Genomic DNA, 27,823 nt, shown 5'->3' on the forward strand with positions numbered 1-27,823 from the left:
TGAAGAAGGATTTTTCGAATTTCACAATGTTGATCAGTTAGAAAGAGAAGGAGAGAGTGGAGTGCAACAACCCACAGAGCAGTGAGACCCTGAAGACCAACATCCATCAGGAAATTCGAAGAATCCCTTTTGAGATGTGTGTCGTCATGTGCGTGTTTCAGCTGTACTCCACAAAAGAGGAGCATGGTTTGAACAGTATCTCAACCCTTTTATCCTCACAAGGGTCGAGGGCATGCTGGAGTTTATCCAGCATGCCTTTTTCATAATTTTTCCACTCCTATTTAATGTTAAGGTATACCAATATATATGTGTAAAATAGCTTAACCCTTTCAGGGACAGCGATTCCCACTGTGGACAGCTTATCATGATGTCAGGTTACAGGGTGCATGAAATGAACAGAGGAGGAATCCATGTTAGGGCAGATGTCCCAACTAACCTCTTCATTTGAAATGTGCGTCTGTTTAATAGGTAATATCAGGTGACGTGTTTGGGAGTGAGACAAATCATTCCTGTAAGATTTTACAACACGACAATTAAACAGAAGAGATAATATTTGGCACAAAGTACAAGAACACCAGAGAATGCAAATGAGTAAATGGCTGACTATGCAGGGACTGCACACCAACCCTTTGACAAGAATATCATGATTGCACTGCATTCACTTGCAAGCAGAAAATAGCCTGAATATGAACCATTAAAAAAAGACAAGACATCACAACGGTGCATTTGCTTAGCACGTTTGCCATATGTCAACAGTTCTGGGCTCTAATTGTCTCGATGTGTCCTCTGATTGATTGGTGACTTGACAAGGATCTACGGCTGGGACAGGCACCATCCTACCCATGGAATGCTCAATGACACACCAGGAACAATTTTGTATGTATTGAAAACCGGCATACAAAACATGGGGAGAATTAAAGCCTGTTTCACAATCCACTAGGATTTTGTGGTTTTGACCACCAGGCATGGCACAGGCATGTCCATATTTAGCATTGGTTGCTAAGCTACCAAACAGATGCCTTTTCTTGCTGGTTTGGACCTCACGTGGCTACAAGGAAAAGCACTGGCTTTAATTATAATGAGGAGGGGGATATCTGATATGAGTGAAGTATGTGTTACTTACTTCACTGTATTTCATTTTAAGCTATCATTTCTATTGTGAACAATGATAAACTGCCACCTTTGTACCACTTTCAACCAACCTGGTACAGTATCTACAAAATAAGATGGTGCCTCTATTAATATTGCCTCTTGTTACAAAATAAATTTAAAAGGTAAAAATACGGTATGGGCTGCTACTCGCAGCTCCGAGTTTGCTGAACGCAACATATTTATAGCTGCTCTCCCATTGGCTATTACCAAGCAACTTCCTGGCATCCCATTGGCTAAGAGGGACTACCGACTGTGTTTATGAGTGTAGATAGATAAATAGGTGTCTATTAGTGATGTGTCGTTCGCGAACGAACCGGCTCTAAGAGCCGGCTCTTTGAAGTGAACGACGGAGGCCGGCTCCTAATAGGGAGCCGCTCCTAATAGGAGCCGACTTTCTTTTTTCTCCTATTTTTCCCCCCCTTTCGGTTAAAGCCGCACGTGATTGGTCAAGATCCGTGGTAGAAGAGGGAGGGGACGGTTACTCACGCGCTGCAGTGAAGAGAAGGGGGAGGAGTTAGAGACACACACAGCAGCACACTGTGTGTGAACAGCACACGAACAGGAGAGACAGGGAGACGAGAGAGAGAGCTCGATAGCGCTACAGAGAAAAAACAATACGGTGGAAAGTGGAAAGGTGAGAAAATGGAAAGGAAACGCAGTGAAATTTGGACTCATTTTAACTTAATTGATAGTTCAAAGGCAGCATGTAGACTGTGCAAGGTTAAAATATCCAATATCAAATTTTAATTTATAATTTGTTGTGTGGTCATCAAAGCTTACTTATGTTGTTTTACTGTAAATAGTTAAAAGCTTATAAATATACACAATCAGAAATTGGAACTTTTTGTTGACCTTGTTTTGAGATGGGGCTTTGTTTTTGTACTTTGTAATTTATTTTTTGTAGCACTCCATGTTGTACTCCATGTTGAGTATGTTCAGAAGAATATAAAAAAAGCCATATAAATAATAAATATTTGATATACAGGCGCTCCCCGATTTACGAACATTCATGTTACGAACAACGGTACATACGAACATTTTTGCGGGTACAGGTATGTCGAAAAATGTTCTCGGACAGAGATGCTGTAAGTTAGATTTTGTATTGCCCGCCTTTTTCCGAGTACTGTAGTACTTCTTTCCGCCGCTAATACCGACGTGAGGCGCTGTGAGAGGAGGAGGAGGAGGAGGAGGAAACGCCTGTCCCCATGAAGAAGTGCGAGTCATTTTATTATACTTATATAAACCTTAAACATACTTATATAAGCCTTAAACATACATTCCATACAAAATATAGCACCGGAGCAACTTACGAACGAATTCAGCTAACGAACGATCCTTCGGAACGTAACTTGTTCGTTAGCTGGGGAGCGTCTTTACTGTATATTTTTTACATTAGTAATTCATTTTACACATAATTTTACATTATTTTTGGTAGTAAATTAATTTAAGCAACAAAAAAACTGAGGAGCCATTTGGGAGCCGAGCCAAAAGAACCGGCTCTCTAAAAGAGCCGGAATTCACATCACTAGTGTCTGCAGTGTCCTCGTCATTCCCCTCTTGGGCCATGAGGTGTTCCGATATTTTTACGTAAATGTGAATCACCCAGAAAAAAGTGTTCACCAGTCCGGTGATCACTCACAATGCTGATGTTTGCCTTGGACATTTTCAAAGCCGACAAAAGCAAACGTCCTTGGATCAGTTCTTTACAAAACGCCAGGCAAAAAACACTTCTGAGATAGAACATGAACTAAAGAGGGGAAAAAACAATGATGACGCAGTTAAAAGTAAATGACCATCATTTTTATTCTTTACTCTTTTCTTTGTTTTTTTTACATTATGCACAACTCTCATTTATTGTGCCATAATCTAATTGTAACATGTACTACGTGTTGCATATTTTGATACTTTTTTATGCTTTAGAAAACATTTATGTCTGAATTTTGCTGGGGTTTGGAACGGATTAGGGCATTAACATGGAAAACACAGCTTTCTTCCAGAACCAATTAATTTCGTAAGTAGAGGTACCACTGTACATAAAAAACAAACGATCAAAAATGTCTCTGACCATTAGCTACAATTCAATGAGCAGTGTCCGTTTGGCGTATTACAAAAACTTAGTATTATGAAACTGACAGTACGACACAGTGCTGTGTGATGATGCTGTTTGTTATTCTATGATGAATACAGTTGTCGTTAGCACACAATTCTTGTTTGCACATGAATGGAGATAATAATATGCCACTGAAGCTTCACTTTGTTCAGCTGGCCTTGTTTGTCACCACTGATATGAATATATTAAAACCAGCAGCGATTGGGGGACAAGTCACGGCGTTAGCTTTCAGCTAACTTTGGACTTGTCTTCCAGCGTCCGTGTAGCTTCCACAGCGGCGCTTACGTCATGAGAGCCATCAGCTGGCAGACAGGCCGTGTTGTCAAACATAGATTGCAATCATCTACCAAGTCGTTTTGCTGGTTTCAGACCTTTTGGGGCAATGTGACCCATGATTTTAATTTTTTTTTAAATATCTGGCAGCACCCATGTTCCGGCTGCAATGAGGTCACTTTCGGAGATTTCCGGAACGAAATACGGGCAGCATTTGGCTGCTCTGTATGTGCTTGTCAAGCACACTTACGAATACATAATTTGAATGTGATGTACTTGTGATTGAGCACATCCTCTGTTCATCCAGATAAGGTTTTTCTGTTATTAATAAAACACTAGTGTTTTTACTATTAAAAATGCAGTTGTCATATACAACCAAAACAACACATTTAAATTAGAAACGGTCCCGCGTATAATAAATGGCAATCCTGGCAGTCTCAATTCAGTTACGGGTTTATTGCTAGATCAGGGGTGGCCAACCAGTCAGAGACTAAGAGGCAATTTTTTTACTGTACAACTGCAAAGAGCCACATCATGCACATGGGCACACATAAACATCACCACATCTCTTCCACACACACACACACACACACACACACACACACACACACACACACACACACACACACACACACACACAGAGAAAGAGAAAAAAAAAACAGCGACGGTCGACTTGGGACCAGTCCGCTGGCTCCCGGTCGATCACGATTGACGTATCGGGCACCCCTGCCTTAAAATCAGAGGTAATTCGCTGACTAGCTTAGCGTTTAGCGCCGTGGTTTGCGCATGAGCCGTGATTCAGTTGTCATCTGACTGGTTGCCCTGTATGTCAATCAAGTAACGGGATTGCTGATAGGCTGACATCGTAAGTTCTGCTGTACATAGCGCCGTTGTTTGAATGTCAGCACCACCACGGAGGCGTTTTCGATGGTTGTCATGTGAAAGCCCGGGAGCTGCATTGAACCAGCCAAAGAGCCATGGGTTGGCCACCACTGTCAAGGTCAAGGTCAAGGTCATCTTTATTGTCAATTATGCTTTATGTATGACATGCAGCATAGATGAAATTTCTTCCTCTCAATCCTCAGTGCAGATATCCATGCAAACATGCTGTGCATTAAACACACACAGCTAAGAAAAGATAGCAGCTACACTGTATAAAAAAGACATAATAAGTAATCTGAATGTGGGTAAAGTGATAGACGATATAAACAGCATAAACAATGGCACTTGTGGCTATTGTGGGTAAAGTGAGGTAGTGCATTGTGCAATACGCAATACGCAATACTGTGCTAGATGATAGACTCACAAACACCAAAATACAATCTGCGTAATATGTTGGAACAGGCTCGCAAATGGGGCAAAGAAACCACCAAACTGCTTTGACATGTGGAACTCAAACAAGAATGACAAGCCTTTGATTTTTTTGAACAAATAAAACGATTCTCCAACCCAAGTGGTTTTATGGTACACCCCGAAGTCTATCAGACGATTGTTTTCTGTAAGGCAGCACGTTGTGGATCATATCTGTCGAATATATCATGGTATTGAAACAAATAAAATGGCAGCAGCTGGCTTGAAGGTTGGCAAGCGACTTTTTTTTAAATGCACTGTGTAACTTCCCCTATTTTTAGTATATCACATGCTATTGTGTCCTGTTTTAAAAAATTGATACATTCTTTCTTTTATAATGCGGTTTAGTCTCGGGGAACATTTACTGAGATGCCTCCTGTAAACACGACTGGTATTAAAGTGTCATTCTCATCTCAAGTCAAGCTTGAATACTTTCATTCTCTAAAAGTCAGAAATCATTCCTTCCCTTGGGTCTTGTTTTCAGCTGCCTCCCTAAAAACCCCTCCCTATCAATCCCCCCCTGTCATTCTATTATTTTGCCAGCCACAGATAAGACCCATCCGTGTTTTGTGTCAGACTCTGATAGCATGCCACTCTATTTGATTTAACACGCACACAGGGCGGCTGATTTAGTGTTTCCTCCTTATCAAGCTCCTATTTCTTCAGGAAAGGTCTTAAACACAGGGAATCTCCTTTTTTTTTTGTACAGCTTACGTATCTGCTCCTCTTCAATCAATGTCTGTTTTTTGAATATGCCAAAAGGCTGTGTTGTCTGTTTGAGTGCACTTTTGTCATGTAACCTCCAAGTTTGACTCCAAATTGGCCATCAACTTGAGTCGCCAACTCTCCACGTTGGAGTGGTTTGTGTGCCACAATGATCCTTGGAGCTTAGCAGTCAGGGGGCTTTATGCCCCTGGTAGGGTCACCCAGGCCAAACAGGTCTTATTTGAGGGAGCAGCCAAAGCACATCTCAGAACCTGTTATGAAGATTAGCACAATTGAAAGATGTTTTTAGAGGGTCGCCGGGGTCTCCCTCTGTAGCTAGGTCTCGAGGTGGGTGGAGCTTGATGTTGAGTGCCTGGTGACTGGCGAAGAGGACAATGTGGGTCGCCCTTGCCTTGGGCTCACTATATGGGATTTGAATAAAAGGGTTTTGTCCAGTGCGAGCTGTGCAGACGCTGAAGGCAGGGACCTTGGTGGTCCGATCTCGACCTACAAAGGCTAACTCTTGGGACATGGACTAGCACCTCGCTAACAGGGCGAGAGCCTGAGCTGGTGTGCAAGGTCGAGAAATTCAGACGAGACATAGTCTGGTTTGAAGTTTGTTTTATTCCAGACATTTTTTTTTTCACGTGAAGATAGAATTCTCTTACTTTGCCGACAGTTTCAGCTCTCCCTTCCACCTTTGTCAGAACTGTCACACTTCCTTGTGTGATGTGTCTAAGAAGAGTTTCTAAATGAGCAGGGGGTTGCTCTCTGGGCCTGTATCGGACATTTCAGTTTGGTTGGTGTAGTTTTCAAGATTTTGTCTTGTATTTCTTTTTTATTCATTTTATTTACAGCTCAGAACACAGGGCTACAAATTCATTTGACACAATGACAGATTTCTTGTTAGTGCCTTCTTTCTTCTTCTCTCAAAGTCACAGCATCATGTGTTGCCCACCAGACTATGACACTACAGTATGTTCAAATCTCACATTCATTGGTGTAAATTCCTCAAAAGAAAGCCATGCTTTACTGTGAATTCAGACAATGCATTGTTTCAGTCAAGTACTCTGACAAGCAAAAAGCTTTGAAAAATATCGAAGTGTGAACAAATTTAAATGCATTTATATAAACGCTCCTAGCATGATGCAACGTGACCTTTTTCTACCTTTGGATTTATTTGAGTTTTTCCCTTCTTTTATATTCCTTTCCTCCGTATTCATCTTTATCTTGAATGACTGTTCTATTTTTATATTTGACCTTTACATTTCATAAATGTTTAAATATGTAAAAAAAAGACACCACCGTTGAATAAAACACACGCTTGTGTTGCCAGAACACAGATTAAATGGTCGGTCTAACCAAGTTGTTTTACTCGATGCACGTACTGGCATGAAATCCACCTACTGTTGGGCATGCCTTTGGTGTCCTCTTTCACACCCAGCCTTCCCCTTTAACATCCGCATCCTGTCCTCAGTTACATCTGCATTTCCTCTATACAAATAGCATGTCTGCATAACATCAGATAGTCAAGTGGAGCGCTCGTCGAAGTCACACAGCAACAATCACAGATTTTGGAACTCGGTGCATCGATTAGGTGCTCGGTCCATTTTGGAGAACATTTAAGACTTTTAAGTGCGCCTTACAGTCCTGAAAATATAGTATCATACACATTGTGTATTTGTACATTTTGGTCACAGTTTTTCAACAAAAAATGTGTAATTCAGCAGTGGTGGCCATGTGGACAATAAAAGAAGGAAACCCTTCGGAGCAGTGACACTGACTACTTGACGGATTTCGCCTGTCACGGGTTCTTTAAGGTACGTAACCCCCACGATAAATGAGGGTTCACTGTACGCATGTGTTTGTTGCTTTGTGGTTCCGGAGTGACAGTACTGCTTTTTATGAGGGTTAAAGAAGCTTTTCTTGTGTAGTGTATTCCCCTTACTTGTCAAAACGGAACCAATAAAGAGCTTCTTATAACTTAACCATGAGACATGAGAGGTTTTTTAGTAGTGAGAAGCGACTTTCACAGTTTCCCTTGCTAACTTTGGGACGTAACACTTTACACAAGGGGACAGGCTTCAGTTAGTGTTGCCTCCTGAGTTCCTGTGTCGCACATTGAGAGTGATAACCTTGCTTTGTGTGTGGAAGGAACAGAGAACAAACCTTTGAAGTTAGTATGCTTTTTGGTGTGTATATGTGTGCTATTTATCTTTTTTATCATGTCTCTGCAGACACTTATGTCTCTGTTCCTCACTGAGAGAAAGATGCATGTGGCCTTCACTCTTTCCCCTGGAGTTGGCAGAATTGCTGCGCACGGATATGGGTATGCATATGCAGTAGGGAAGGATGACAATGGGAAAAATAATCACGATTCTTAAAACGATTCCTCATTGATTTCAAAACTTTGTATGTATTCAACTCCTAAGACTTAACTGCTCAAAACTTTCATCATCTCATGCCCATTCATCGTTGCACGTTCAACACTTTATTTTTGAACACTGCATTCTTTTTGTCAAGTACAAAAGGACCTTGAAATTCAAGCCTCTTGCGTTTTCATTCTGCTACATCCATAGCTATGATGAGTTCTTTGCATACATTGAAGCCTTGAATAAGCATTAGCCTAATATTTTTATCATTTATTTTATCTTGTGTTATTTTCACAAGTGCTATGTCATGTGGAAATGTGTGTTGCTATGTCAACAAAAAAGTCCTTGGATCTTTGTATCCTTTAATTTTGAAGAAATGAAAAATACTTGAATCCTTGAAATTGAACTTAAAAATAACTTTAAAGGACAATGAGAAAATACATTTGTAAGAGAGAAAAATAATAAACATAGCAATTGATAAAAACAATATTAACATATTCTGGCTTTTCCTGCGCATTTTTAGAAGCAATGTGGTGACGCACATGATGGAGTGCATGCTTAGAATGAGAATTGAAGAAAGTTAAGATTGAACTCTGTTAATAGAACTCGTTTTTCTCATATTGGGAAGAATTTGTGCCTTCGAGTTGTGCTACCTTACCTGTGTGTGTGTGTGTGTTTCCACAGCGCTTGTTTGTGAAAATGTGTTATTTGAAGGACTATCACTCCCAAAGTGGATGCAAATTTGCTGTTAGCATTTGAATGCGATTCTTTATTGACTTTAGCATTAGTGATGCTTTAAAAACCGAGCATGTTTTGTATTTAAATATACAATGTGTGTAATTCTTTTTGTTGGGTTTTACAGTAAACTTCAACTAGGGTGTCATTAAACATCTTAAAGCACGCCAAGAGATGGCAGAACGGCACGCGCTCCGCCAGTGTCAAACTCTTTTTTTGTCGCAGGTCACTTTGGAGTCACGTCTTCCTTCAGAGGGCCTTTATGACAGTGAAACCGAATAAATGTTTAATAATCACATCGTATTATTACTTGTACACAACAAATTAATGGATTACTAGTTTTGAAATCAGTCAACTATTTGTTTGTTGCTTGTTCAATTATTGTTCACGTGAGGGTCAACAAGGTAACAACATTATTGCAAAATCTCAATGTTATTTACTTCATGTGACAATTTGACATTTCGGGACACATTTTAGCAAGGATCATGAACATTGACACACATGATTTGCTTTTGCGAGCCACATAAAAATGATCTTGCTACGCAAGCTTGAATTTGTAAAAGCTCCACGGCGTTATGCACATTAATCATTTTTCTTAGATTATAACGTTTTGAAGATCGAGAGAAGCCAAACTTGACATCACAGTTCAATTTTGACCAATCTAATATGCAGTTTGACTTAATTTGAATGGCATACGATACTGTCCAAACTTATCAGTAAAATACAGCGGTAAAAGTGTGACAATTCTGTCCATAGTAAATGTATATAATTTGTCGTTCTCCCTTACCTTGTCCAAATAAGTGTAGCTCCATGTCTTTCCATCAGCAAATACTCTGGAAATGATTCTTCCTTGACTGTCATACTCCCACTTCTCTGTGGTTGGACCCCTTTGCAGGCCAGTTACCTGCCCAGTACTGAATGCACACAGAAAACCACATCAGTTAAATAAAATTAATATATGGAGTTAAAAAAGAAAGCGCACCTTAGACTCTACTCAGATGGACATCCGGTAGTGCTAGACATTAAATCCATGTTTTCAAACCTTTATTGAGCCAGGGCACATCTTTTGCATTGCAACAATCTTACTGCATACCATTAAAAAAAAAAAAAAAATCACAAAAATATATTGAAATAATAAAATCTCGGCCTGCCTAGTTCTACGAAACACATTTTTTTTGTTTTTGTTTTTACTGTAAGAATGACAGCAGGTAGATACAATGGTTCATTACCTTCTGCCACCTAGTGGAAGATTAACAGGGCCAATAAAAGTAGAGAGATGAACAAAGATAAAATATTTTTAGCAAATAAATAATTGTCAGATACATGAAGTAAAATGACATAATTTACTACAGCAAACCGGATAATCTCGCATGGGTCACTTACGTGCTGTGGCACAGTGGGTGGAAATCACAGCACAAAGTTATCATGACCATCGAATTACATTCAGTAAGTGTCTAATTTCATTACGTTCTGCAAAACTTTGCTCATTTCCACGGAGTGGTATGCTTTGGTTAAGTTTAATATGATATGCATATTTCTGTGCTTCCACGTAGTAGAGATTCCCAAATAGCGATTCCAGTTTTAGCACACTCTCAGTAGGATACTAATTTCAGTTGTTTGGTTCACAATTGTAGGCTGTTGGAAGACGCACTGCTAACTGATTGTCATTGTTTGGTTAACAGAGCAATGTCACCTACAGCCCTATTTGTATTCCTCACCCAAGTACAGCACACATCGCAGTCTGTGCGCATAGGTGTAGTTTTCATTCTTTTAGTGTTTTGCTCGACTTAGGTATAGTTGGGCGTAACAGGGTATGTGCACCATTGTGCGTCGCCGCGTGATGGAACGTACCCTTTTCCGGGCCAATAGTGGCATCATGCCCGATTTGCATTAAAAATCAAGGCGGTCGGAGCGCATGTCATGACATGATGGAAACAGAAACAAAAATGGCCACGCATGTGATTGCCATTGGCACGAAAATGGGGATGTGTCCGTTTTGACGCCAAGCACAGTCTACTTTCTGTTACCAAATTTCAGGTGTGTCGGGGGCGTGGCAGCTCCGTGTGCCACAACGCCCAGTGAGGCACATCACAGTCCCAAAACATGTGAGACTAGATTTGCCCCTGCACCAAAATGAACATTTTAGGTGCCTGCCTTTTAAAATAGGGCTCCTCGTGTTACAGTGTAACATAAAATAAGATTGGCAACAAATTAAAAGGTGTTATTTAAATAACAATGATTCAGCATTTGAGACTACTGTTGGGATTTGGTGCATCTCTTCAAAGTTTAATAACTGGGGTCCCAATTGTACTCCATATAGAAGGCAGCAAATGATGAGTGATTTGACCAAATTAGTGTGATAAATTCCTCAGGACACAAATGATTACCTGGAGTATGTCAGGTTAACAGCGAGGAGCTTGCTGCTTGGAACCCACAGCGTCGGATGCCCTTGGGTGTCATAGATGATCTTCAAGAGGAACTTCCGGTGATCATCATAAATCTTCTCTGTTCGTAGAGTGCGATCATAATCCACAGACAACAGGTTCCTTCCATTCACCTTAGAATGAAAATAACACAGAATAAGAGAGATATGTTGACATCTTACAAGGAAAAAAACAGGCAGTTCCCCAGTGGTGGTGTTTTGGAATTTTGTCAGGGAATGTTGAAACGTACAGGCGCACAATAGAAAAGAGACTGATTCATCATGAACAAAAAGCGTGCCAACAGATTTCATCTTTAGGTGGCACAAATTCTAAAAGAAAATACAAACAAAAAAAAATCACTTATTTTCTTCAAAAAGAAATATCCTGTTAAAAGTAAAACGTTAGTGAAACAAAAACAACCCCCACTTTACGACTTATTTATTTTACAAGTTAGCATTTTTTTTTGCCTTGTCTATGAATCAGCGACAGTATTTTTTTCCCCGTCCTTTGTTGATGGCCCTGAAAGAAATTTAAACCACTCAGACAACTCTTTGCTCTGTCTCGTTCAAATGTCATTTGTAAAAACAAGCAACAACAAAAAATGTGCATCTGGGCCTAGTTTAAACCTCACATTAGGATCCTTAAAAACAAAGGAGGAGTAACTGAATTAGATGATTTCCAGACCAGTTTTATTGGAGAGACTTGCTGAAAAAAAGAATTCTTTTCATCATCCTCTTTCTAGCCGTTCATTCATGTATACATTTAGTACCAGTTGAATACAGTGAACTAAGTATAGAGAAACTAAGGAGGAAGAAATTTGTAACTGTGGTCAGCAGCCAGCTGGATGAAAAACAAGCCTAAAGGGAATCCAGCCAAACGTCACGTGTGTATGCCCCACCATCCAAATATTACAGAGAAATAAATCATTATGCAGACTGGCCATTTATGGATGTCCAAAAGCACTTAAAAAAATGATGGCCCTCAACCCAAATTTAAAAGAATAAGCGGTCGATATTTTCTGACTTATCCTGTTCTTGTACTTTTACAATGGTTCCCGAAAGCCCATTTTTAAAAATGTTGAGGTTCACTTGAAGATTGATGAGTGGTGTTTAGTGTGTGTTTCTGTGTGTGTGTGTGTGTGTGTGTGCGTGTGTGTGTGTGTGTGTGTGTAAAAATGTGTGTGTGTGCATGTTGAGAACGATTGTTAGACTTTGAATGCTGTGACCCAATGGCCAAGTAAGTATGATTCAGGTTTGCAAATTAAAAACATAAATGACCTTTGTGACAGCCACAGTAACAACAGATAAACAAATACACGAAGAATTGCAAAAGTTACAGTATTTAACTGCCCTGTATATTCAGTGTATAACCATAAGACAATTTATCAGCATATGATATAATGACAGTGGCTGTTTTTGTTATTTCACCCGACAAATTGCCAAAATATGCAATTGCCTGTAAATGGGCTTCCATGTCTGTTCGGATTACAACAGCACATTGAGACCGACTAAACTCTGTATTTGCATTTTGTGCACATAAAAATCTGTCAGCCCAACATATTTTTATGTTAGGTTCATGCTAATCCCGCATAGAAGTCAATTTATCATCCAAGTATTTGCTCCCTTAACCAGTCCTAGGATCAAACTCATCATCTTTAATGAATTATATTGGCATCACGTTGCTATTTCAAGAAAACTGGAATGTAAATATACTGATACAGCCACATTTTCATACATATTATTCACACAGCAGCTGACATTATCTCCTCCATTAATGCACAGCAAGTGGCAAAACCTATTTGTCTCAGGAAGTGTTTGTCCTGTTCCCATTGGAACTCATCCCATTACCAGTAGTGTATCATTCATTAAGGTTTATTAGGGCTTGCTGAGAGTGGCACTGCTGTGTGAATCAAACACTGCAGAGGCCACAATTTTCATATTAAACCACACCAGTAGATGTCATGCAATATTCAAACAGAGGGGACAAACAGGTAGCTATTCCTGACTCCATGCCCTTCTACCTTGTAAGTAGAATTGACTTGATGCCATCATCGATCTGCATCTGACAACAATTTGCTAACCGTCAAGAGAATAAACATACAGGAGAGGCTGATTCATTGTTTTGTGAGTGCTGTTGCATCACACCAAAAGTTGGCAAGCGAAAATCAGATGCTCAGCTCAAATTTGTGTGACTGCACATTCGACATCCCCAACAAACATGTGCTGCTGATACGAACAGTCTTAAATATATAAGTAATTTAACCTAAGTGACTTTTTCTTTCTTTCTTTTTTTTTTTTTTTTTTTTAAATCCCACCCTAATTCTAAGATAACAATACTCACATCAAGGCAGTACATGGCCCGTTGCAATATGATTGGCTGCTACATCGAGGAAGGACAAGCCCTACTGTGGATGTTTCATTTAAATATCAGTATACATTATTTATTTATTTATTTACTTTTTTTTTTTAATTTCAGTTTTTATTTCCTAATTACAAAAAGAAATATTCGGGCTACCCTATAGCAGCTCATTAAAATAATACAATGTACTCTTTTATAAATGACGTTAAATTTGTATTTAACACAACTGAGTAACATGACACATAAGAAAAAAAAAATAATTGCTCACCTCTGACTTCCAGTATGGGATTTATGATCCGCTAGCTTAATTAGCACAGTTCTCTAGGGAAGCCGTCCTATGTGGGTTTTTATTTTTGTTTGTTTGTGTTCGTGCTAAGACTTTTCGACTGCCTGTCAATCGTGGCATAGCGACATGGAAATAACCGTCTCGCCGGTGGACAGTTAGTGGGGAGTCGGCCTAATCTAACCAGCTGCCACCACAGGTCTTCATGCGCTACTTCATAATAAAAGCACAACAAGTAATGCTACATGTGTAGCAATGCCTTAGTTAACTTTTATTTTGAAGTTGACACTCGGAAGCAATCGTGGTTGCTAACTTGACCTCCAAGGCTGGTCTGACCGCAGCTGACTGAATGAGCTGCTTAGTATGCATATGCACAGTAACAGGCTTGAATCTGGTACACAATTCAATGTTTCCAGTGTGCATGAGCACCTGTGCACTGCTTATGTGCACCCCTGATTTTATATAAGCTTGTTCCCTGTCCACCCAGGTCCAAAATTCCATCAACATCCCTGGACTGCCATGAGCCTATTCATGTGTGTCTCCAGCAGGTGGCAGAGGAGGGCCTTCCCTCCAGCATGCACACCTGCTGCCAATTTGGTCATCAAGTTAGCCAAGTATTTAAGGACTGCTAAGAACCCGTGTCTCTGTCGGATTATTGACCTTGTCGCTGCTCTTGCGCAAGTGTTGTTTTCGAGAACTCGCGATCTCGTCGTTGTCGTTTTTGCTCTCTAGTCTCACACCTTGTATTTGTCATTTTGTCTTTGATCTTGCTCATGTTTTTGCTTCGTGAAATTGGACTCGAGTCATTTCGCTTATAATCTCGGATTCACTATTTCCTTGCCTTTGCAAGAGCTTTTTTGTTAATGTTGTTTTTCTTTTTTTTTTTAAATCCCACCCTAATTCTAAGATAACAATACTCACATCAAGGCAGTACATGGCCCGTTGCAATATGATTGGCTGCTACATCGAGGAAGGACAAGCCCTACTGTGGATGTTTCATTTAAATATCAGTATACATTATTTATTTATTTATTTACTTTTTTTTTTTAATTTCAGTTTTTATTTCCTAATTACAAAAAGAAATATTCGGGCTACCCTATAGCAGCTCATTAAAATAATACAATGTACTCTTTTATAAATGACGTTAAATTTGTATTTAACACAACTGAGTAACATGACACATAAGAAAAAAAAAATAATTGCTCACCTCTGACTTCCAGTGTGGGATTTATGATCCGCTAGCTTAATTAGCACAGTTCTCTAGGGAAGCCGTCCTATGTGGGTTTTTATTTTTGTTTGTTTGTGTTCGTGCTAAGACTTTTCGACTGCCTGTCAATCGTGGCATAGCGACATGGAAATAACCGTCTCGCCGGTGGACAGTTAGTGGGGAGTCGGCCTAATCTAACCAGCTGCCACCACAGGTCTTCATGCGCTACTTCATAATAAAAGCACAACAAGTAATGCTACATGTGTAGCAATGCCTTAGTTAACTTTTATTTTGAAGTTGACACTCGGAAGCAATCGTGGTTGCTAACTTGACCTCCAAGGCTGGTCTGACCGCAGCTGACTGAATGAGCTGCTTAGTATGCATATGCACAGTAACAGGCTTGAATCTGGTACACAATTCAATGTTTCCAGTGTGCATGAGCACCTGTGCACTGCTTATGTGCACCCCTGATTTTATATAAGCTTGTTCCCTGTCCACCCAGGTCCAAAATTCCATCAACATCCCTGGACTGCCATGAGCCTATTCATGTGTGTCTCCAGCAGGTGGCAGAGGAGGGCCTTCCCTCCAGCATGCACACCTGCTGCCAATTTGGTCATCAAGTTAGCCAAGTATTTAAGGACTGCTAAGAACCCGTGTCTCTGTCGGATTATTGACCTTGTCGCTGCTCTTGCGCAAGTGTTGTTTTCGAGAACTCGCGATCTCGTCGTTGTCGTTTTTGCTCTCTAGTCTCACACCTTGTATTTGTCATTTTGTCTTTGATCTTGCTCATGTTTTTGCTTCGTGAAATTGGACTCGAGTCATTTCGCTTATAATCTCGGATTCACTATTTCCTTGCCTTTGCAAGAGCTTTTTTGTTAATGTTGTTTTTCCTGGTTCTTTGTGACCAGCAATTTCTGTTTATATTTGGTCGGTGCGACATTGATCGAAGGAGAAGAATCTGTGCTTGATGGGTGTGCCTTCTTGGCAGCATGCGTGTACCAGCACTGATTTTGATTTTGGCAGGGAATGTCCGCGCTATTTGACTGTTGCCACTCAAAAGCCCCAAGGGAGCTTGTGTTTTTTGCGCCTGTATTGGGCAGCATTTTTCCCAGCCCTATTTTGTTCAGCGGAGATGTTGGCGCTGTTGGACAGTATGCGTTAGTGCGGCTGGATGGATGGCTGCTGAAGTTGAGGATGAGAAGAGCATCAGCGCGGAGTACATACACATATTTGGAACTGAGAGTCAGCGCTTGAAATTGAAGCGGATTTACATGGGACAGGAGAAGTGAATCAATCTCTTTTTTTTTATCTATGGACGCTGCAGCTTCTTGTTAACTTTGAAACTTAGCTTGTAGCTGGCGTGTTCACATTTTGTGCATGACGTCTCTGATCCACTGGTGAAAGGACACTTTGATTCTCTCCCCTTTCATCTAAAACTGCTTCAAACAACAAAGCGTATGAAGGAGTGGTGGTTACGATTGTATCACTGTTCGTGTCTTATGTGTTGTATTATATTGTTTTATGTTAACTGTTCTGTAAAGTGCTTTGTTACAGCTGCAGGTGATGTGAAAGCGCTATATAAATAAAGATGTATTGCATTGTAACGTACATTATCAGCGTATTTAAGCATCGGCCCTTGATTGTTATTACATCATTTTGTCCATCAATCTCACTCCTGATGGTACCATTACTTCGGATAATCGGTCCTTATCAAGAGGTCTATTTCTGCGTTGAGGTGAGGAATTTGCACTCGCTTTAGATGAGGCCATCTGTCAATGTCCTTTTGCAATGGAATGTTACTTTTAGTAACGGCTAACTTTTTGCAAAGACTTAAGTTGCAGCTCTCCAGGCGACTTACTTCCAACAATGCTGTGACATGGCTAGAAACTATCTTTGGGCTTCACATAGTTGTAATAAAAATGTCCAATTGTCTTCCATGCAGACCAAGCTCATCCAAATGCCTTTCTGTATAAAAAGTTCTCAGTAATGCCTGTGTCTAGGAATGCATGATGTAGTGAGTACCTTGTTGCCTTGGCTTTTACTTGGACTGGAACAGTGGCAAGGATGCGGTGTGTATCGCCTGCCCCATTGTCGTCAGTTTTCATTTGATATTTCCACAAAAGTTGCTGAGCACACTGTTTTTCATTTTTATCTTAAATTCCTTCTGTCACATGCTTATCTTCGCCTTTTTCATGTGGCACACTCGGATGTGTTTGTGTACAGGCCTCATGTTTCATTTTCTCTTGGCAAAACTTGCTCATGTGCCCTTGTTTCAGTCAACTCAAACGAAGTTGCTTTTCCCGGAGAAAGTTTAATTGTGAAGGGTCTTCATTTTTTTTTTTTTTTTTTTTTTAGCATTGGTCCATGGTGTGTTCACCTTCTCAACTCAACTCAACTGTATTTATAGAGCACTTTCAAACAGCCATCGCTGCATACAAAGTGCTGTACATGGAGCAAATTAACATATACAACAAACAGTAAAGCAAATCGGTAATAAAAACAGTAGAAAGCACCGAACAGCAAAACCAAGAACAATCTAAGTCATGCTGAGTCAAATGCCACCTTGACAAAATACCGAGTTTGGTGAAAGCCCTGACTGCTCTGGTAAGAGTCCTTAGGTCTGTTTTTCTTTCTGGTTTTGCTGTGATAACGAGGTTGTTCACTGGCATAGCATTTTTTATTTTTTTGCAAAACTCACTTTTAGCATGTCCTTTTCATTGTGATGTTCACTGAAGGCTTGGCATGCCCCTTGACATTGTCTTTGAACACCAAAATGCAGATGTGGCAAGATCATAGCCTTCGTGTTGATGAACTGCATTACATTTTTAAACTTGGGTCTTCGAGTGGTTCTGTTGAGTTTCAACATTTGCAACAGTTCTCTATGTTTTTTTAATGATGGCTCTCATGTTTGTGACGTCCAACTCATCCAGGTAATCTGCATCCGACAGTGCAGTGACACAGGTGTTACGAAACAACAAGATTATGTTGGGCTTCACTACCATCTGTCTTTATGGAAGGTACAGGTGTTACGATACGAAACAGCAAGACCATGTTGGGCTTCACTACCATCTGTCTTTATGGAAGGCCAATTCAGGGCTTTATTGTGGTGTGCTCTAGCAAGAGCGGAAGCATTAATCAAATGTTCCTCCAAGAGCCTCTTTGCTTCACAGTATCCTTCGTCTGGTTCCAGTGCCTTCTGAACTCTTTGGGGTTTCCTTATGTGTATTGAGTAGAGACGATCCTCACTGCGCCATGTTGGGGTGACATCATAAAGGGTTTGTATTGCAACGGATCTCCTTTGAAGACAGTAATGTTACTGTATGTGGTGCAAAATGAAAAGACCCTGTTGCTTAACCAAGAACGTGGTCATTTCATTTTGACCTTGTAGGGCTGTGCCCAGTATCTCTTTGATATTCTGGTTTCTTGTTTCCCGTGTGTCTGAATAATTTGTCTGCCCAACATGTGCATTGCTTTGTTCTTGTTGCGTTGCATAATTGTTTAGCTCATCTTTGTCTTTACATGATGCAACACCTTTGCCTAATACCTAATAAACTAGCAGTTGAATAAAATTTAAATATTATTTCACAGGCTATTTGGGGGATGACAGCATGCACGTTTCTCCTTTTTTCTACCATTTTGTTTACCTGCAATTATTTTTGATGTACAGCAGAGGTCACGGTTGACTGACCAACACAGTATCAATACAGTGTCAAAACTGCGTCATGTTGTATAGCCTTAATAGGTTCCTGTATTGTTGTTGCTGTGGTTGGTTTTGCCTCCTGTCTTTTGAACTCTACCAGCTCGGCTTTCTATTCCAATACTGCTGTCTTAGCTACTTTAAGCCTTTCTTCCCATTTGACACGTTCTACTGCTGCTACATTGGCCTTCTCTTCAATTGCTGCCACTTTGAGCAAACCTTTCTGTTCAAGTGTCTCAACACAGCGCTTAACTTCTTTCAACATTGCTTCTGTTGTAGATACTGCTGTTAAAGCTTTGCTTTAGCTGTTTGAAGCCTATTTCCCATTCTTTTACGTCTGCTTTGATCATAGATCCCTGTTCTATTATTGCTGCATTTGCTTCCATTGCCACATTTTTAAGCTTAGCTTTTGGCTCCTGTGTTGCAGCTTTAGTTTCCATTGTTACTAATTTAGCTTCCATTGCTACTAATTTAGCTTCCTTTTTGCTAATTACCCTTTTTAAGCTCCTATATGATTACATTGATGAACAACCAGAGCTTGCTGTTGCCCGTTTATACCTTTTAGACGATGTCTCTGATACGCTGTCAAAATGAGTGATGTTCTCGTCGGCTTCACTAGCTTCTTTTGTACGAGCAGCTTTCATCCACTCATTAACTCGTGCAATAAAGTCCTTGACCTGTTCAGCTTTTGGTTCAAACCAAACCTGTTGATCTGTGTTTGTGCCTGCCATTTGACATGAGTTGTTGTGGCACCTCTATATTTCAGCTTCTGAAATCTCATCAAACTCTGTTTCTATGGTCAACATATCTTTTGACGAGATCCACATTAGAATCTGTGTCCATTAATTCAAGCATTTCACCCTTCCTTTTAGTTAGTTCACTTAAGTGACCTCAATTCTTGTGTATTTTGTAGTTCTTGTTACAAAATAGATTGCCTGCTCTCTTCTTAAGGGGTGTCCTCTTGAGGTTCCAGTTCTTGGGGTTCCATTACAGCTGTGTGTTTTGATTCCATTTGTTGATCCTCCACTGTAGCTGTTTTGTTTTTCTGTCTTTATGATGTGAGTTGAAAGCCTTAGTATCCTTTGCCAGTTCCACAGTAAACAAATGTCTCTACAAGGTTCAAATCCTTTTGTTCACCGAGTGTTTCAATTCCAATGAGTTGATCAAGTTCATCTCAAGTCAAATGAGTTGATCAGCATAAGGTTCTGTTACTATTTGTGCAGTTTGCTGCTTATCCTGATTTATGCACATCTTCCATTTTTTTCCAGGTTGTCAGTAGTCCGTTAATGCTTTTGAAGACTGCTGTAGTCACTAACAAATAATAAACATACAATCCGGCACGACGGCAGCTCAACAGTGCCTGACTGAGCCCCCCCTCCCACAATGCACAAGTGAAATCATCTTATTGGACATGATATGTAATTACATAAAGAAAGCACAACAATGACATAACGGACAAAAAAAGTGACATAGTTCCTAGTTTTTGACCCATAAACACGTCTGCCAACACACACAAAATGGCTGGATACAAAAATACTGCAGGTAAGACTGACAGTTTAGTGGTTCACTCGCCTGACCTCCAGGCAGTGGAGTGATAGTGTGTGAATGTACGTCTTAATGGTTGTTTGTCTAAATGTGCCCTGTGATTGACTTGCGACCAGTTCAGGGTATAATGTATGACCCGGAACAGGACATGCCCTATAGAAAACATATGGCTGGACGAACAAAAGGTGCTATCTTCAAAGTTGTGTATCAGATGCAGATCTAAGTCCCTGGAAATAAAAAGCATTCAGTCTACAGCAAAAACAAAGGAGATGTTTTCCCTGTTCTAATACTTTCGGCAGAGAGTACGACACTCCGGGGTAACACACTATGCCAAAGAACTTCTCTTCTGTGGCTAATGTCATTTTGAATGCTACTCACTCTCAGCTTTCTTCCAAAGACAATGATTTTTCCTCGTGTCTGTTCCTTCCTAAACCTCCACTCCACTAGATTTTGTCCATTCTCTCCTGGAAGCGTCATGTTGCGTCGCGCTACAGTTGGGTTGGCGGCACCTGCATTTTGAGAGAAAGACACATCATGCCAACGCTTGTCAGATTATGACGTATAAACCCATGAGTTACAACTGCACAATGTATTGGAGTTTGGTTACAAGAGCTGTATAAAAAAATCTGGGAGCTCATGCATGCTGAGAGGAATGACACCCCATGGCCACAGGGACTGCCGCCATCGCAGAGACCCCAGGCCCGGATTGACCGGAGTAGACGCTACACATGGTGCAGAGCCGCCCGTGCCAAAGGAGCCTCAAGGAGGACACCCTGTGTGAGCAGGTCAGCCTCACCTCCCAGTGTGGAGGCCCCCCATGAAGAAACAAGGGAGGTAAAAGTAAAAAATAACAAAACAAAACAAAAAAACAACAAAGCTAAAAGGCAGCAATAAAAGGGGTTAAAAACGAAATGTCAGTGAGATTAGATAAAAAAATAGGCCTAAATTAAAAGAGTAAAAGAAATCATTTAAAAGCCAAACTAAAAAGGTGTGTCTTGAGACTGCTCTTAAAAATACAATTTGAACTTTTGTAAAACAGCCAGAGCCAGGAGTGCTTACCACTCATTGTTCATAGAAGAAACATTAAAATTTGATATATACTGCAGGGCATACTGGTTTGTTTTGTTTCTTTAAAAATTCTCACTATCAGAAATTCACTTATACTAACAGGGACACCCGGAAGTATGAAATGAACAATATTATTCGCTGGTTGAATTGGTGTGATCGACCATGAGAATTTGAATTGACAGACATTTCATTTTCAATATTCTTGTGAATTTATGTGGATCCATTTTTAGCTTTCTTTGCATCATTTGTAGAGCAAATAATAAAAACAACTAAAAGGAAAGAAAAATTAAGAAGGGTACAACTGCATCGATTAGGTTTGGGATCACATTAAAATAATTGTCACATGAGGAACACAATTTGGACCCAGAAGCCTGAGCTCCAGTCAAGACAGGCCAGCGATTGTAAAAGTATGTATTCGGGGAGGAGGGACCCTCAGCCAGTAGGTGGCGCTAACACTACGATGAAAAAATTTGTTTTTAGATTTCTTCAGTCCTGCATTCTCCTCAAACGCCATTTTGAGGTGATAAAATGATGTAGGTCAAGTCACAGCAGCATTTATAGTGATGGCAATGATGAATGTTAAAGTAAAATGGCGGACTTTCTGTTAAGTTTAGCATCCGGCTCCAAGAGACTTTTTTTTGAAGGTTTTAGACGATTAAATACACCAAATTTTTGAAGATCAAGATGACATGTTCAACTGCTGCTACTTTGTTTCAAAAAAATGAGCAATTTTTCAAAATTTTGCATAATAAACTAATAAAATATTGAGGATTTTTGCCTCAGAATTATCGTTGTTTTCTTTGGACGAATTGTGTGTTGCCACGGCATTGCACTTACAGGCCTAAACACTCTTCCCGTCAAATATGAAGTAGATGTAGTTATCTCGTGAGGAGAAAAACAAAAAACATTTATTTCCAGTAGCCAGTAGGTGATGCTACCACTACGATGAAAATAAATTCATAGATGTCTTCAGGCTGAGACTTTCATCCAATTAAGTGAAATTTGGAGAAGTTAGGATCAGCTGCGTCAAGTTACAGCGGCATTTATTCTCACGGTGAATCATCAGAACTTTGTGGCACTGTAATGGCTACGCCCTTGCTTGAACCAAGTGATGACTTGCTTGCTGTGGTGATTTGACTTGACTTGCTTGATTTTTTTTTTTTTTTCTTTCCACAGTGACTTGGGACTTGCTTGAGACTTGAAGGATACTTATATGAGACTGACAATACTGCAAACTCTGCAGTCAGTACAGTGTGTATATGCTGCTTCTGTTGTGCACATCTTGTCCTCCAAGAGGGCAGAGCGGCACACTCATGCATACAACGCATACAGATTTGATGAAAAAAGAAACTGAGCAATCATAACTAAGGCGTTATATTAGGTTCTGCTTAAGTTGCTGCTGTGTATGAATATTCATTATTTAAAGGTTTATACTACAACACAGATGCCATTAAGGAAACACAAAGACATTTGTCATGATGCCTTGGCATGAAGCCAGCAGAGACAAAACTATGTTGTGTAAAAGTAGTATGTGTTTGGTTAAATACACAATGTGTGTAACTATTGTATGTTTAAACCAGAATGTCAATAAGCATCTTAAAAAAACACGTTGACTCTTTGGGAAGAACTGTTTGTCATCTGCCAAACTGCACACCGCACGCTCAGGGACGACTGAATAGTACAGCACAAATATGACATTCTGGTACAGGGGGTTGTAGAATGGGAGACTTTTTACGAGTTGGAAAACAAAGACGTATTGGTATCGGTTCCTCAGTGAAAACTCCAAACACTAGGCAGTAAACCGCCAAGAGACTGGGATGAAGTTTACCCCAGTAAATTTCATCTGAGAAGCATTTTATTGTGTGTTGCCCGTGCCCCACACTTGAACACTTTCAATGTAAATCACAATGCAGTCATTGAACAGTAACAGTAGGACTTCTCTTTCACAATTTGTGTTGTAATGTGCTCTTACCTGCCAGGATATGAGGCTCTGTCTGATAATGTGTATCCATCCCATTGGCATAGACGACCCTGAGAGAATGGTCATTACCCACTTGGTAGCTGTTTCGAAGCTGGTCTATGGGGGAAGGTAGAGGGAGGGACAAGTGATTACCATAAAGAGGACTTACAAAGTATATTTCTTAAATAATTGATTGTTAAGGTTCTGGGAAAAAGGGAGACAGAAGCATGATAAGCAGATGAACAAAGAGGAGCGAAAACAGTTCAATTAATTTCCACTGCCTTAGATGAACCTGCTAATGGAGCACCGAGCAGGTATTAACATCCCGCTGCCCCTTTTAATTAGGTTTCCCTTGACCTCACAGCACTAATGGCCACTAGTGTGTGTGTGTGTGTGTGTGTGTGTGTGTGTGTGTGTGTGTGTGTGTGTGTGTGCGTGTGCGTGTGTTTGCGTGTGCATGTGCGTATGTGCGTGCATGGAACTGAGCAGAACTGATGCATGAACAAGAGGCCAGATTCCATCAACCTCCAAATAATTTCTGTCAACAACAACAAAAATATTTCGAATGATGGCAGATTAAAAACAACATTCAATTTTTCTCCATTCAGAGAGAGCGGTGGAAGAAGTAGACGTCATTCGATGGGCAGGTTGGATATTTAAGACGATGGATTGAACAGATGGTGGTGGGTTTTGCAAAGAGGGAGGAAATGGTTGTGGCGAACACTTGTTTCCAAAAGAGAGAGGAGCACACGATGACATATACAAAAGTGTCAGCAGGTGCACACAGGTGCACTCTTGAATGGAGATGCCGAAACCTGAGAGAGATTGGACACTGTTCGGTAGTGACAAGAGAGACTGGCCAGACAGCATTCAGATGATCGCGTGTAAGATGATCGTGGTGGTGGGGGCGGGGAAAGGAAGACAAGGTGGGATCAAATGATGTAAGTTAACAAAGGAGAAATGTTGTGAGGAATTTAAGGGGTTAAGAAAAGCTCTGCGCTGTCTTAACAAACTGGCGAATGATTGAGTTGAGACAGCAAAAGTGATTTGGGAGGCTGGTAGGAATTTAAATGGTATCTTTCTGGGCAGATGTTAGAAGATGAAAACACCGAATGAGGATATTCAGTAAAGAAATAGAAAGCGAGGATGGTGAAAAAGAGAGGCGGTGAGAAGTGAAGAGTTCAGACAGGAGTACAAGATGAGGCCAGGCAAGGTGACGAGGAATATGGCAAAGCGCAACACAAAGTACAGCATAGGTTGTATGAGAGGTTGGACTCCAAGGTGTTTTGTCTGTTGTTTATGCAAGCGTGGAAAAGGACTCGTGCTGGGAAGGAGTTTTACCGTTCAAGAAGTGGAGACTTGTGAGCAACAAAAAGGTAGTTTTAAATATTTTAAGTTCATGTCTACAAAGAGCACCACATGGTGGAGCAGTGGAATATCAGGAGAAGGATGTCGGCAAGTAGGAGGTAAGAGGAAGACCTACGAGGAGATTTATGGATATGATGAGGGAAGACTTGGAGAGAGCTAGATTTACGGCCCAAAAATGTAGAGGACAAGCAGAGATGGAAGAGGAAGAGTCATCGGGGTGACCCCCAGAATGAGATAAAGTCAAAAGGAAAGAGCAAACTCCTTCGAGAGTCACTGCAATATTTTTGTCCCAAGGGACATTGTGATCTTTACAGATTACAAGTGAAAGTCAATATAAATGAAATATTTATTCCTAAAATCCTATCTTTATCTGATAATATTTTGCTGAAGCTCTTTTTCGTATTATTGTCCACAATTAATTGAATTATATTGCCTGAAAGGCAAGACCGTCTAATCGGTTATTGTTTACAAAGCTCATAGGACACCCGGTGGGGCTTTGTCGACTGGCTGCATCCTCACCCTGTGTGAGATGAAATCATGAATAATGTGGATATATATCTTGGTGCGGAAGAACACTTCACTAGTCGATGGTGTTGAATAACTTATTACATTCCAGTCAATAGTGCTCTGCCGTATTGGTCTCACACTCTGGGCACAGACGATGTGAACTAAAACAAATCACTGCTGGCTTCACATGACCTTGGTTCAACTGGCTCATGAGTTGATATTGAAAAAAAATTGCCTCCTTGTTCAAGCACAACTTGATATGATGTGTAATGATGGCGGATGAACGATCCATCTTTTTTTCCACCTAGAGATAAGTTTTCAAAGAACTAACGACACGATTTAGAGAGAATTTCAGGTGCCGTCATTAAAACGAAGCTGTGTAAAAATCTTCATTGATCAATTTACTGTATGTTGAAATTATATTTTAATTGCTTCTCTCTTTTTTTAGGGTAGCCTGTAGTATATACATTGGTTTGGTTTGTGTTTCTGTGTCATCAAGAGTTAAAAATGTTAATTGAAATGAACATTTATACTGAAAACTTTACTTGTGGGTGGCATACTACATGAACACGTCACTGCAGCCTGAAGCATTTGCAATTGCCATCTTGTCAAACACCGGTTCAGGGTGTCCCCCACCTACTGCCCGAAGACAGCTGGGATAGGCTGTATAGCACACACACACACACACACACACACACACACACACACACACACACACACACACACACATACCGTAATTTCTGGACTATAGACCGCACCTGATTATAAGCCGCACCACTACATTTTTAAAGGAAAAAAATATTTGTACACACATAAGCCGCACCTGTGTGTAAGCCGCAGGTGCCCATATTGTAACATGAGATATTTACAAAGAAAGACGGTACACAGGCGGCCGTTAGAAAAGTCTATATATAAGTCGCTTCATGAAATAAGCTGCAGAGTTGAAAGCGTGTGACAAAAGTAGCGGCTTATTGTCCGGAAATTACGGTATATACCATATTTTCCGCACGAAAAGACACACGGAATTATGAGGCGCACCTTCAATGAATGGCTATTTTGTAATTTTTTTTCATATATTAGACGCTTCGCACTAAAAGGCGCAATCTACAATGTATCCACAAGATGGTGCTACACTCCTTCCATTCAACTCGAGAGGCGTCTGTTCAACTTGAGAGGCGTGCATGACCGCCTCTGAAAAGTGGAAATTAACTATTACTGTACTTAAATGAAACTACGAAAATTGAAAATAATGCATCAAAACAGAAAATCAAGCGAGGAAATCACAAAATAAATTAAGTGAGGAAATCACAAAATAAACTGTATATCCCCCTACAGAATTTATTTTGTGATTTCCTCGCTTGATTTTCTTCGTGGTTTCTTTGAAGTAAGAATTAATTTACGTTTTTCGTAGGCGGCCATGAACGCCTCTCGAGTGGAACGGAAGGAAACACGAAGACGGACAAAGACGTACAGTACCTGTACTTGCTGAGACTGTGAAAACCATTATTAAAGTCTGCGTTTAAAAAAATAATAAAACCACAACCACAGCTCTCATTTTTTCAACAAATTCAGGTGTGTCTTTGTCCCTCTCCTTCCCTTCTTTTCTTCTGGTCAACTCGAGAGGCGTTCATGACCGCCTCCGAAAAACCCATTGGCATTTCCTTTATCGTAGCTCCAACAGTACGATCAGATAAGATAAGATAAGATAAGATAAGAAAACCTTTAATAGTCTCACAATGAAGAAATTCGCACTTCACAGCAGCAAAGTTATGAGAGGAAAAAGTAGAAGAACAAAATAAATAGGAGCTACTGGAAAGGCAGCCACTCTCGCGGCGCCATCTTGAAGTCAAAATAACACAAGATGTCAGTCATAGTTACTTATTCCTTTTTTGTGTATTCACAAATGATGAAATCACAATTTAAATTCTGTAGGGGGGGGGGGCAATAGAAAAAAAAAATTGTTATATCCTCGCTTGCTTTTCAGTTTTGATGTATTATTTTCAATTTTTGTAGTTCCATTGACGTAATCGTTTACGTTTTTTCGGAGTCGGTCTTGAACGCCTCTCGAGGCGAACGGAAGAAGGCACGGAGACCGACAAAGACGTACCTGTATTTGTTGAGACTGTTTTAAAAAAATTAACACCACAGCTCTCCTTTTTTCGGAGCACATACTTACACACATACTTATTTAATGAAGCAGCGACACAGTTCACTGAGCCAACAGCAAGTTATAACATTGGAAGCATGTCTCCAGGAAGGAACCATGTTGGAGTCGACATATTACCGTAATGACCATACAAAGGGCACCGGATTTTAAGGCGCTTGGTGAGCTTTTAAGAAAATTGAAGACTTTTTGGTGTATATATATATATATATCAGGGATGTGTCCAAGGACCGGCAACCCGAGGCCAAGGCCAAGGCCAAGGACTTGCTTCCGAGGCCAAGGCCAAGGACCAAGGACTGTCCTCATGATTTGCAACACCCCTCCATCATAACCCTTTGCACTCCCTAACGCTTGAATGAAGTGATTTTATTCCAAGAGTAAAACAGTCAGGGTACGTGTTATTTATACTGAGAAAAAGAAATAAAATCATATGATATACATTTATGAATTAATGTTTTAGTGCAGTAGTTTCTTAATATGAAGTAAATCAACACTCAACAGGCATGACATGGCACGGAACACAAGTTGAGAAATGACTTTGCATAG

General features: G+C 40.3%; 1 protein-coding gene across 7 annotated transcripts in view; it reads right to left on the reverse strand.

Annotated features, from left to right (window-relative positions):
* Positions 1 to 27,823, reverse strand: part of tenm3 (teneurin transmembrane protein 3) — a 329,661-nt gene that overhangs the window by 15,633 nt on the left and 286,205 nt on the right. For all 7 annotated transcript variants that reach the window (XM_019879750.1, XM_019879749.1, XM_019879748.1 and 4 more), the window contains 4 exons: positions 23,251 to 23,355; positions 20,589 to 20,719; positions 11,085 to 11,254; positions 9,485 to 9,611 (listed from right to left, as the gene is read on the reverse strand). In XM_019879750.1, the coding sequence (XP_019735309.1) occupies positions 9,485 to 9,611; positions 11,085 to 11,254; positions 20,589 to 20,719; positions 23,251 to 23,355 (533 nt within the window). The remainder of the gene's footprint in view (positions 1 to 9,484; positions 9,612 to 11,084; positions 11,255 to 20,588; positions 20,720 to 23,250; positions 23,356 to 27,823) is intronic.

This window comes from Hippocampus comes, unplaced genomic scaffold (assembly GCF_001891065.2).
Source record: "Hippocampus comes isolate QL1 unplaced genomic scaffold, H_comes_QL1_v1.1 scaffold158, whole genome shotgun sequence".
Classification (NCBI taxonomy): domain Eukaryota; kingdom Metazoa; phylum Chordata; class Actinopteri; order Syngnathiformes; family Syngnathidae; genus Hippocampus; species Hippocampus comes.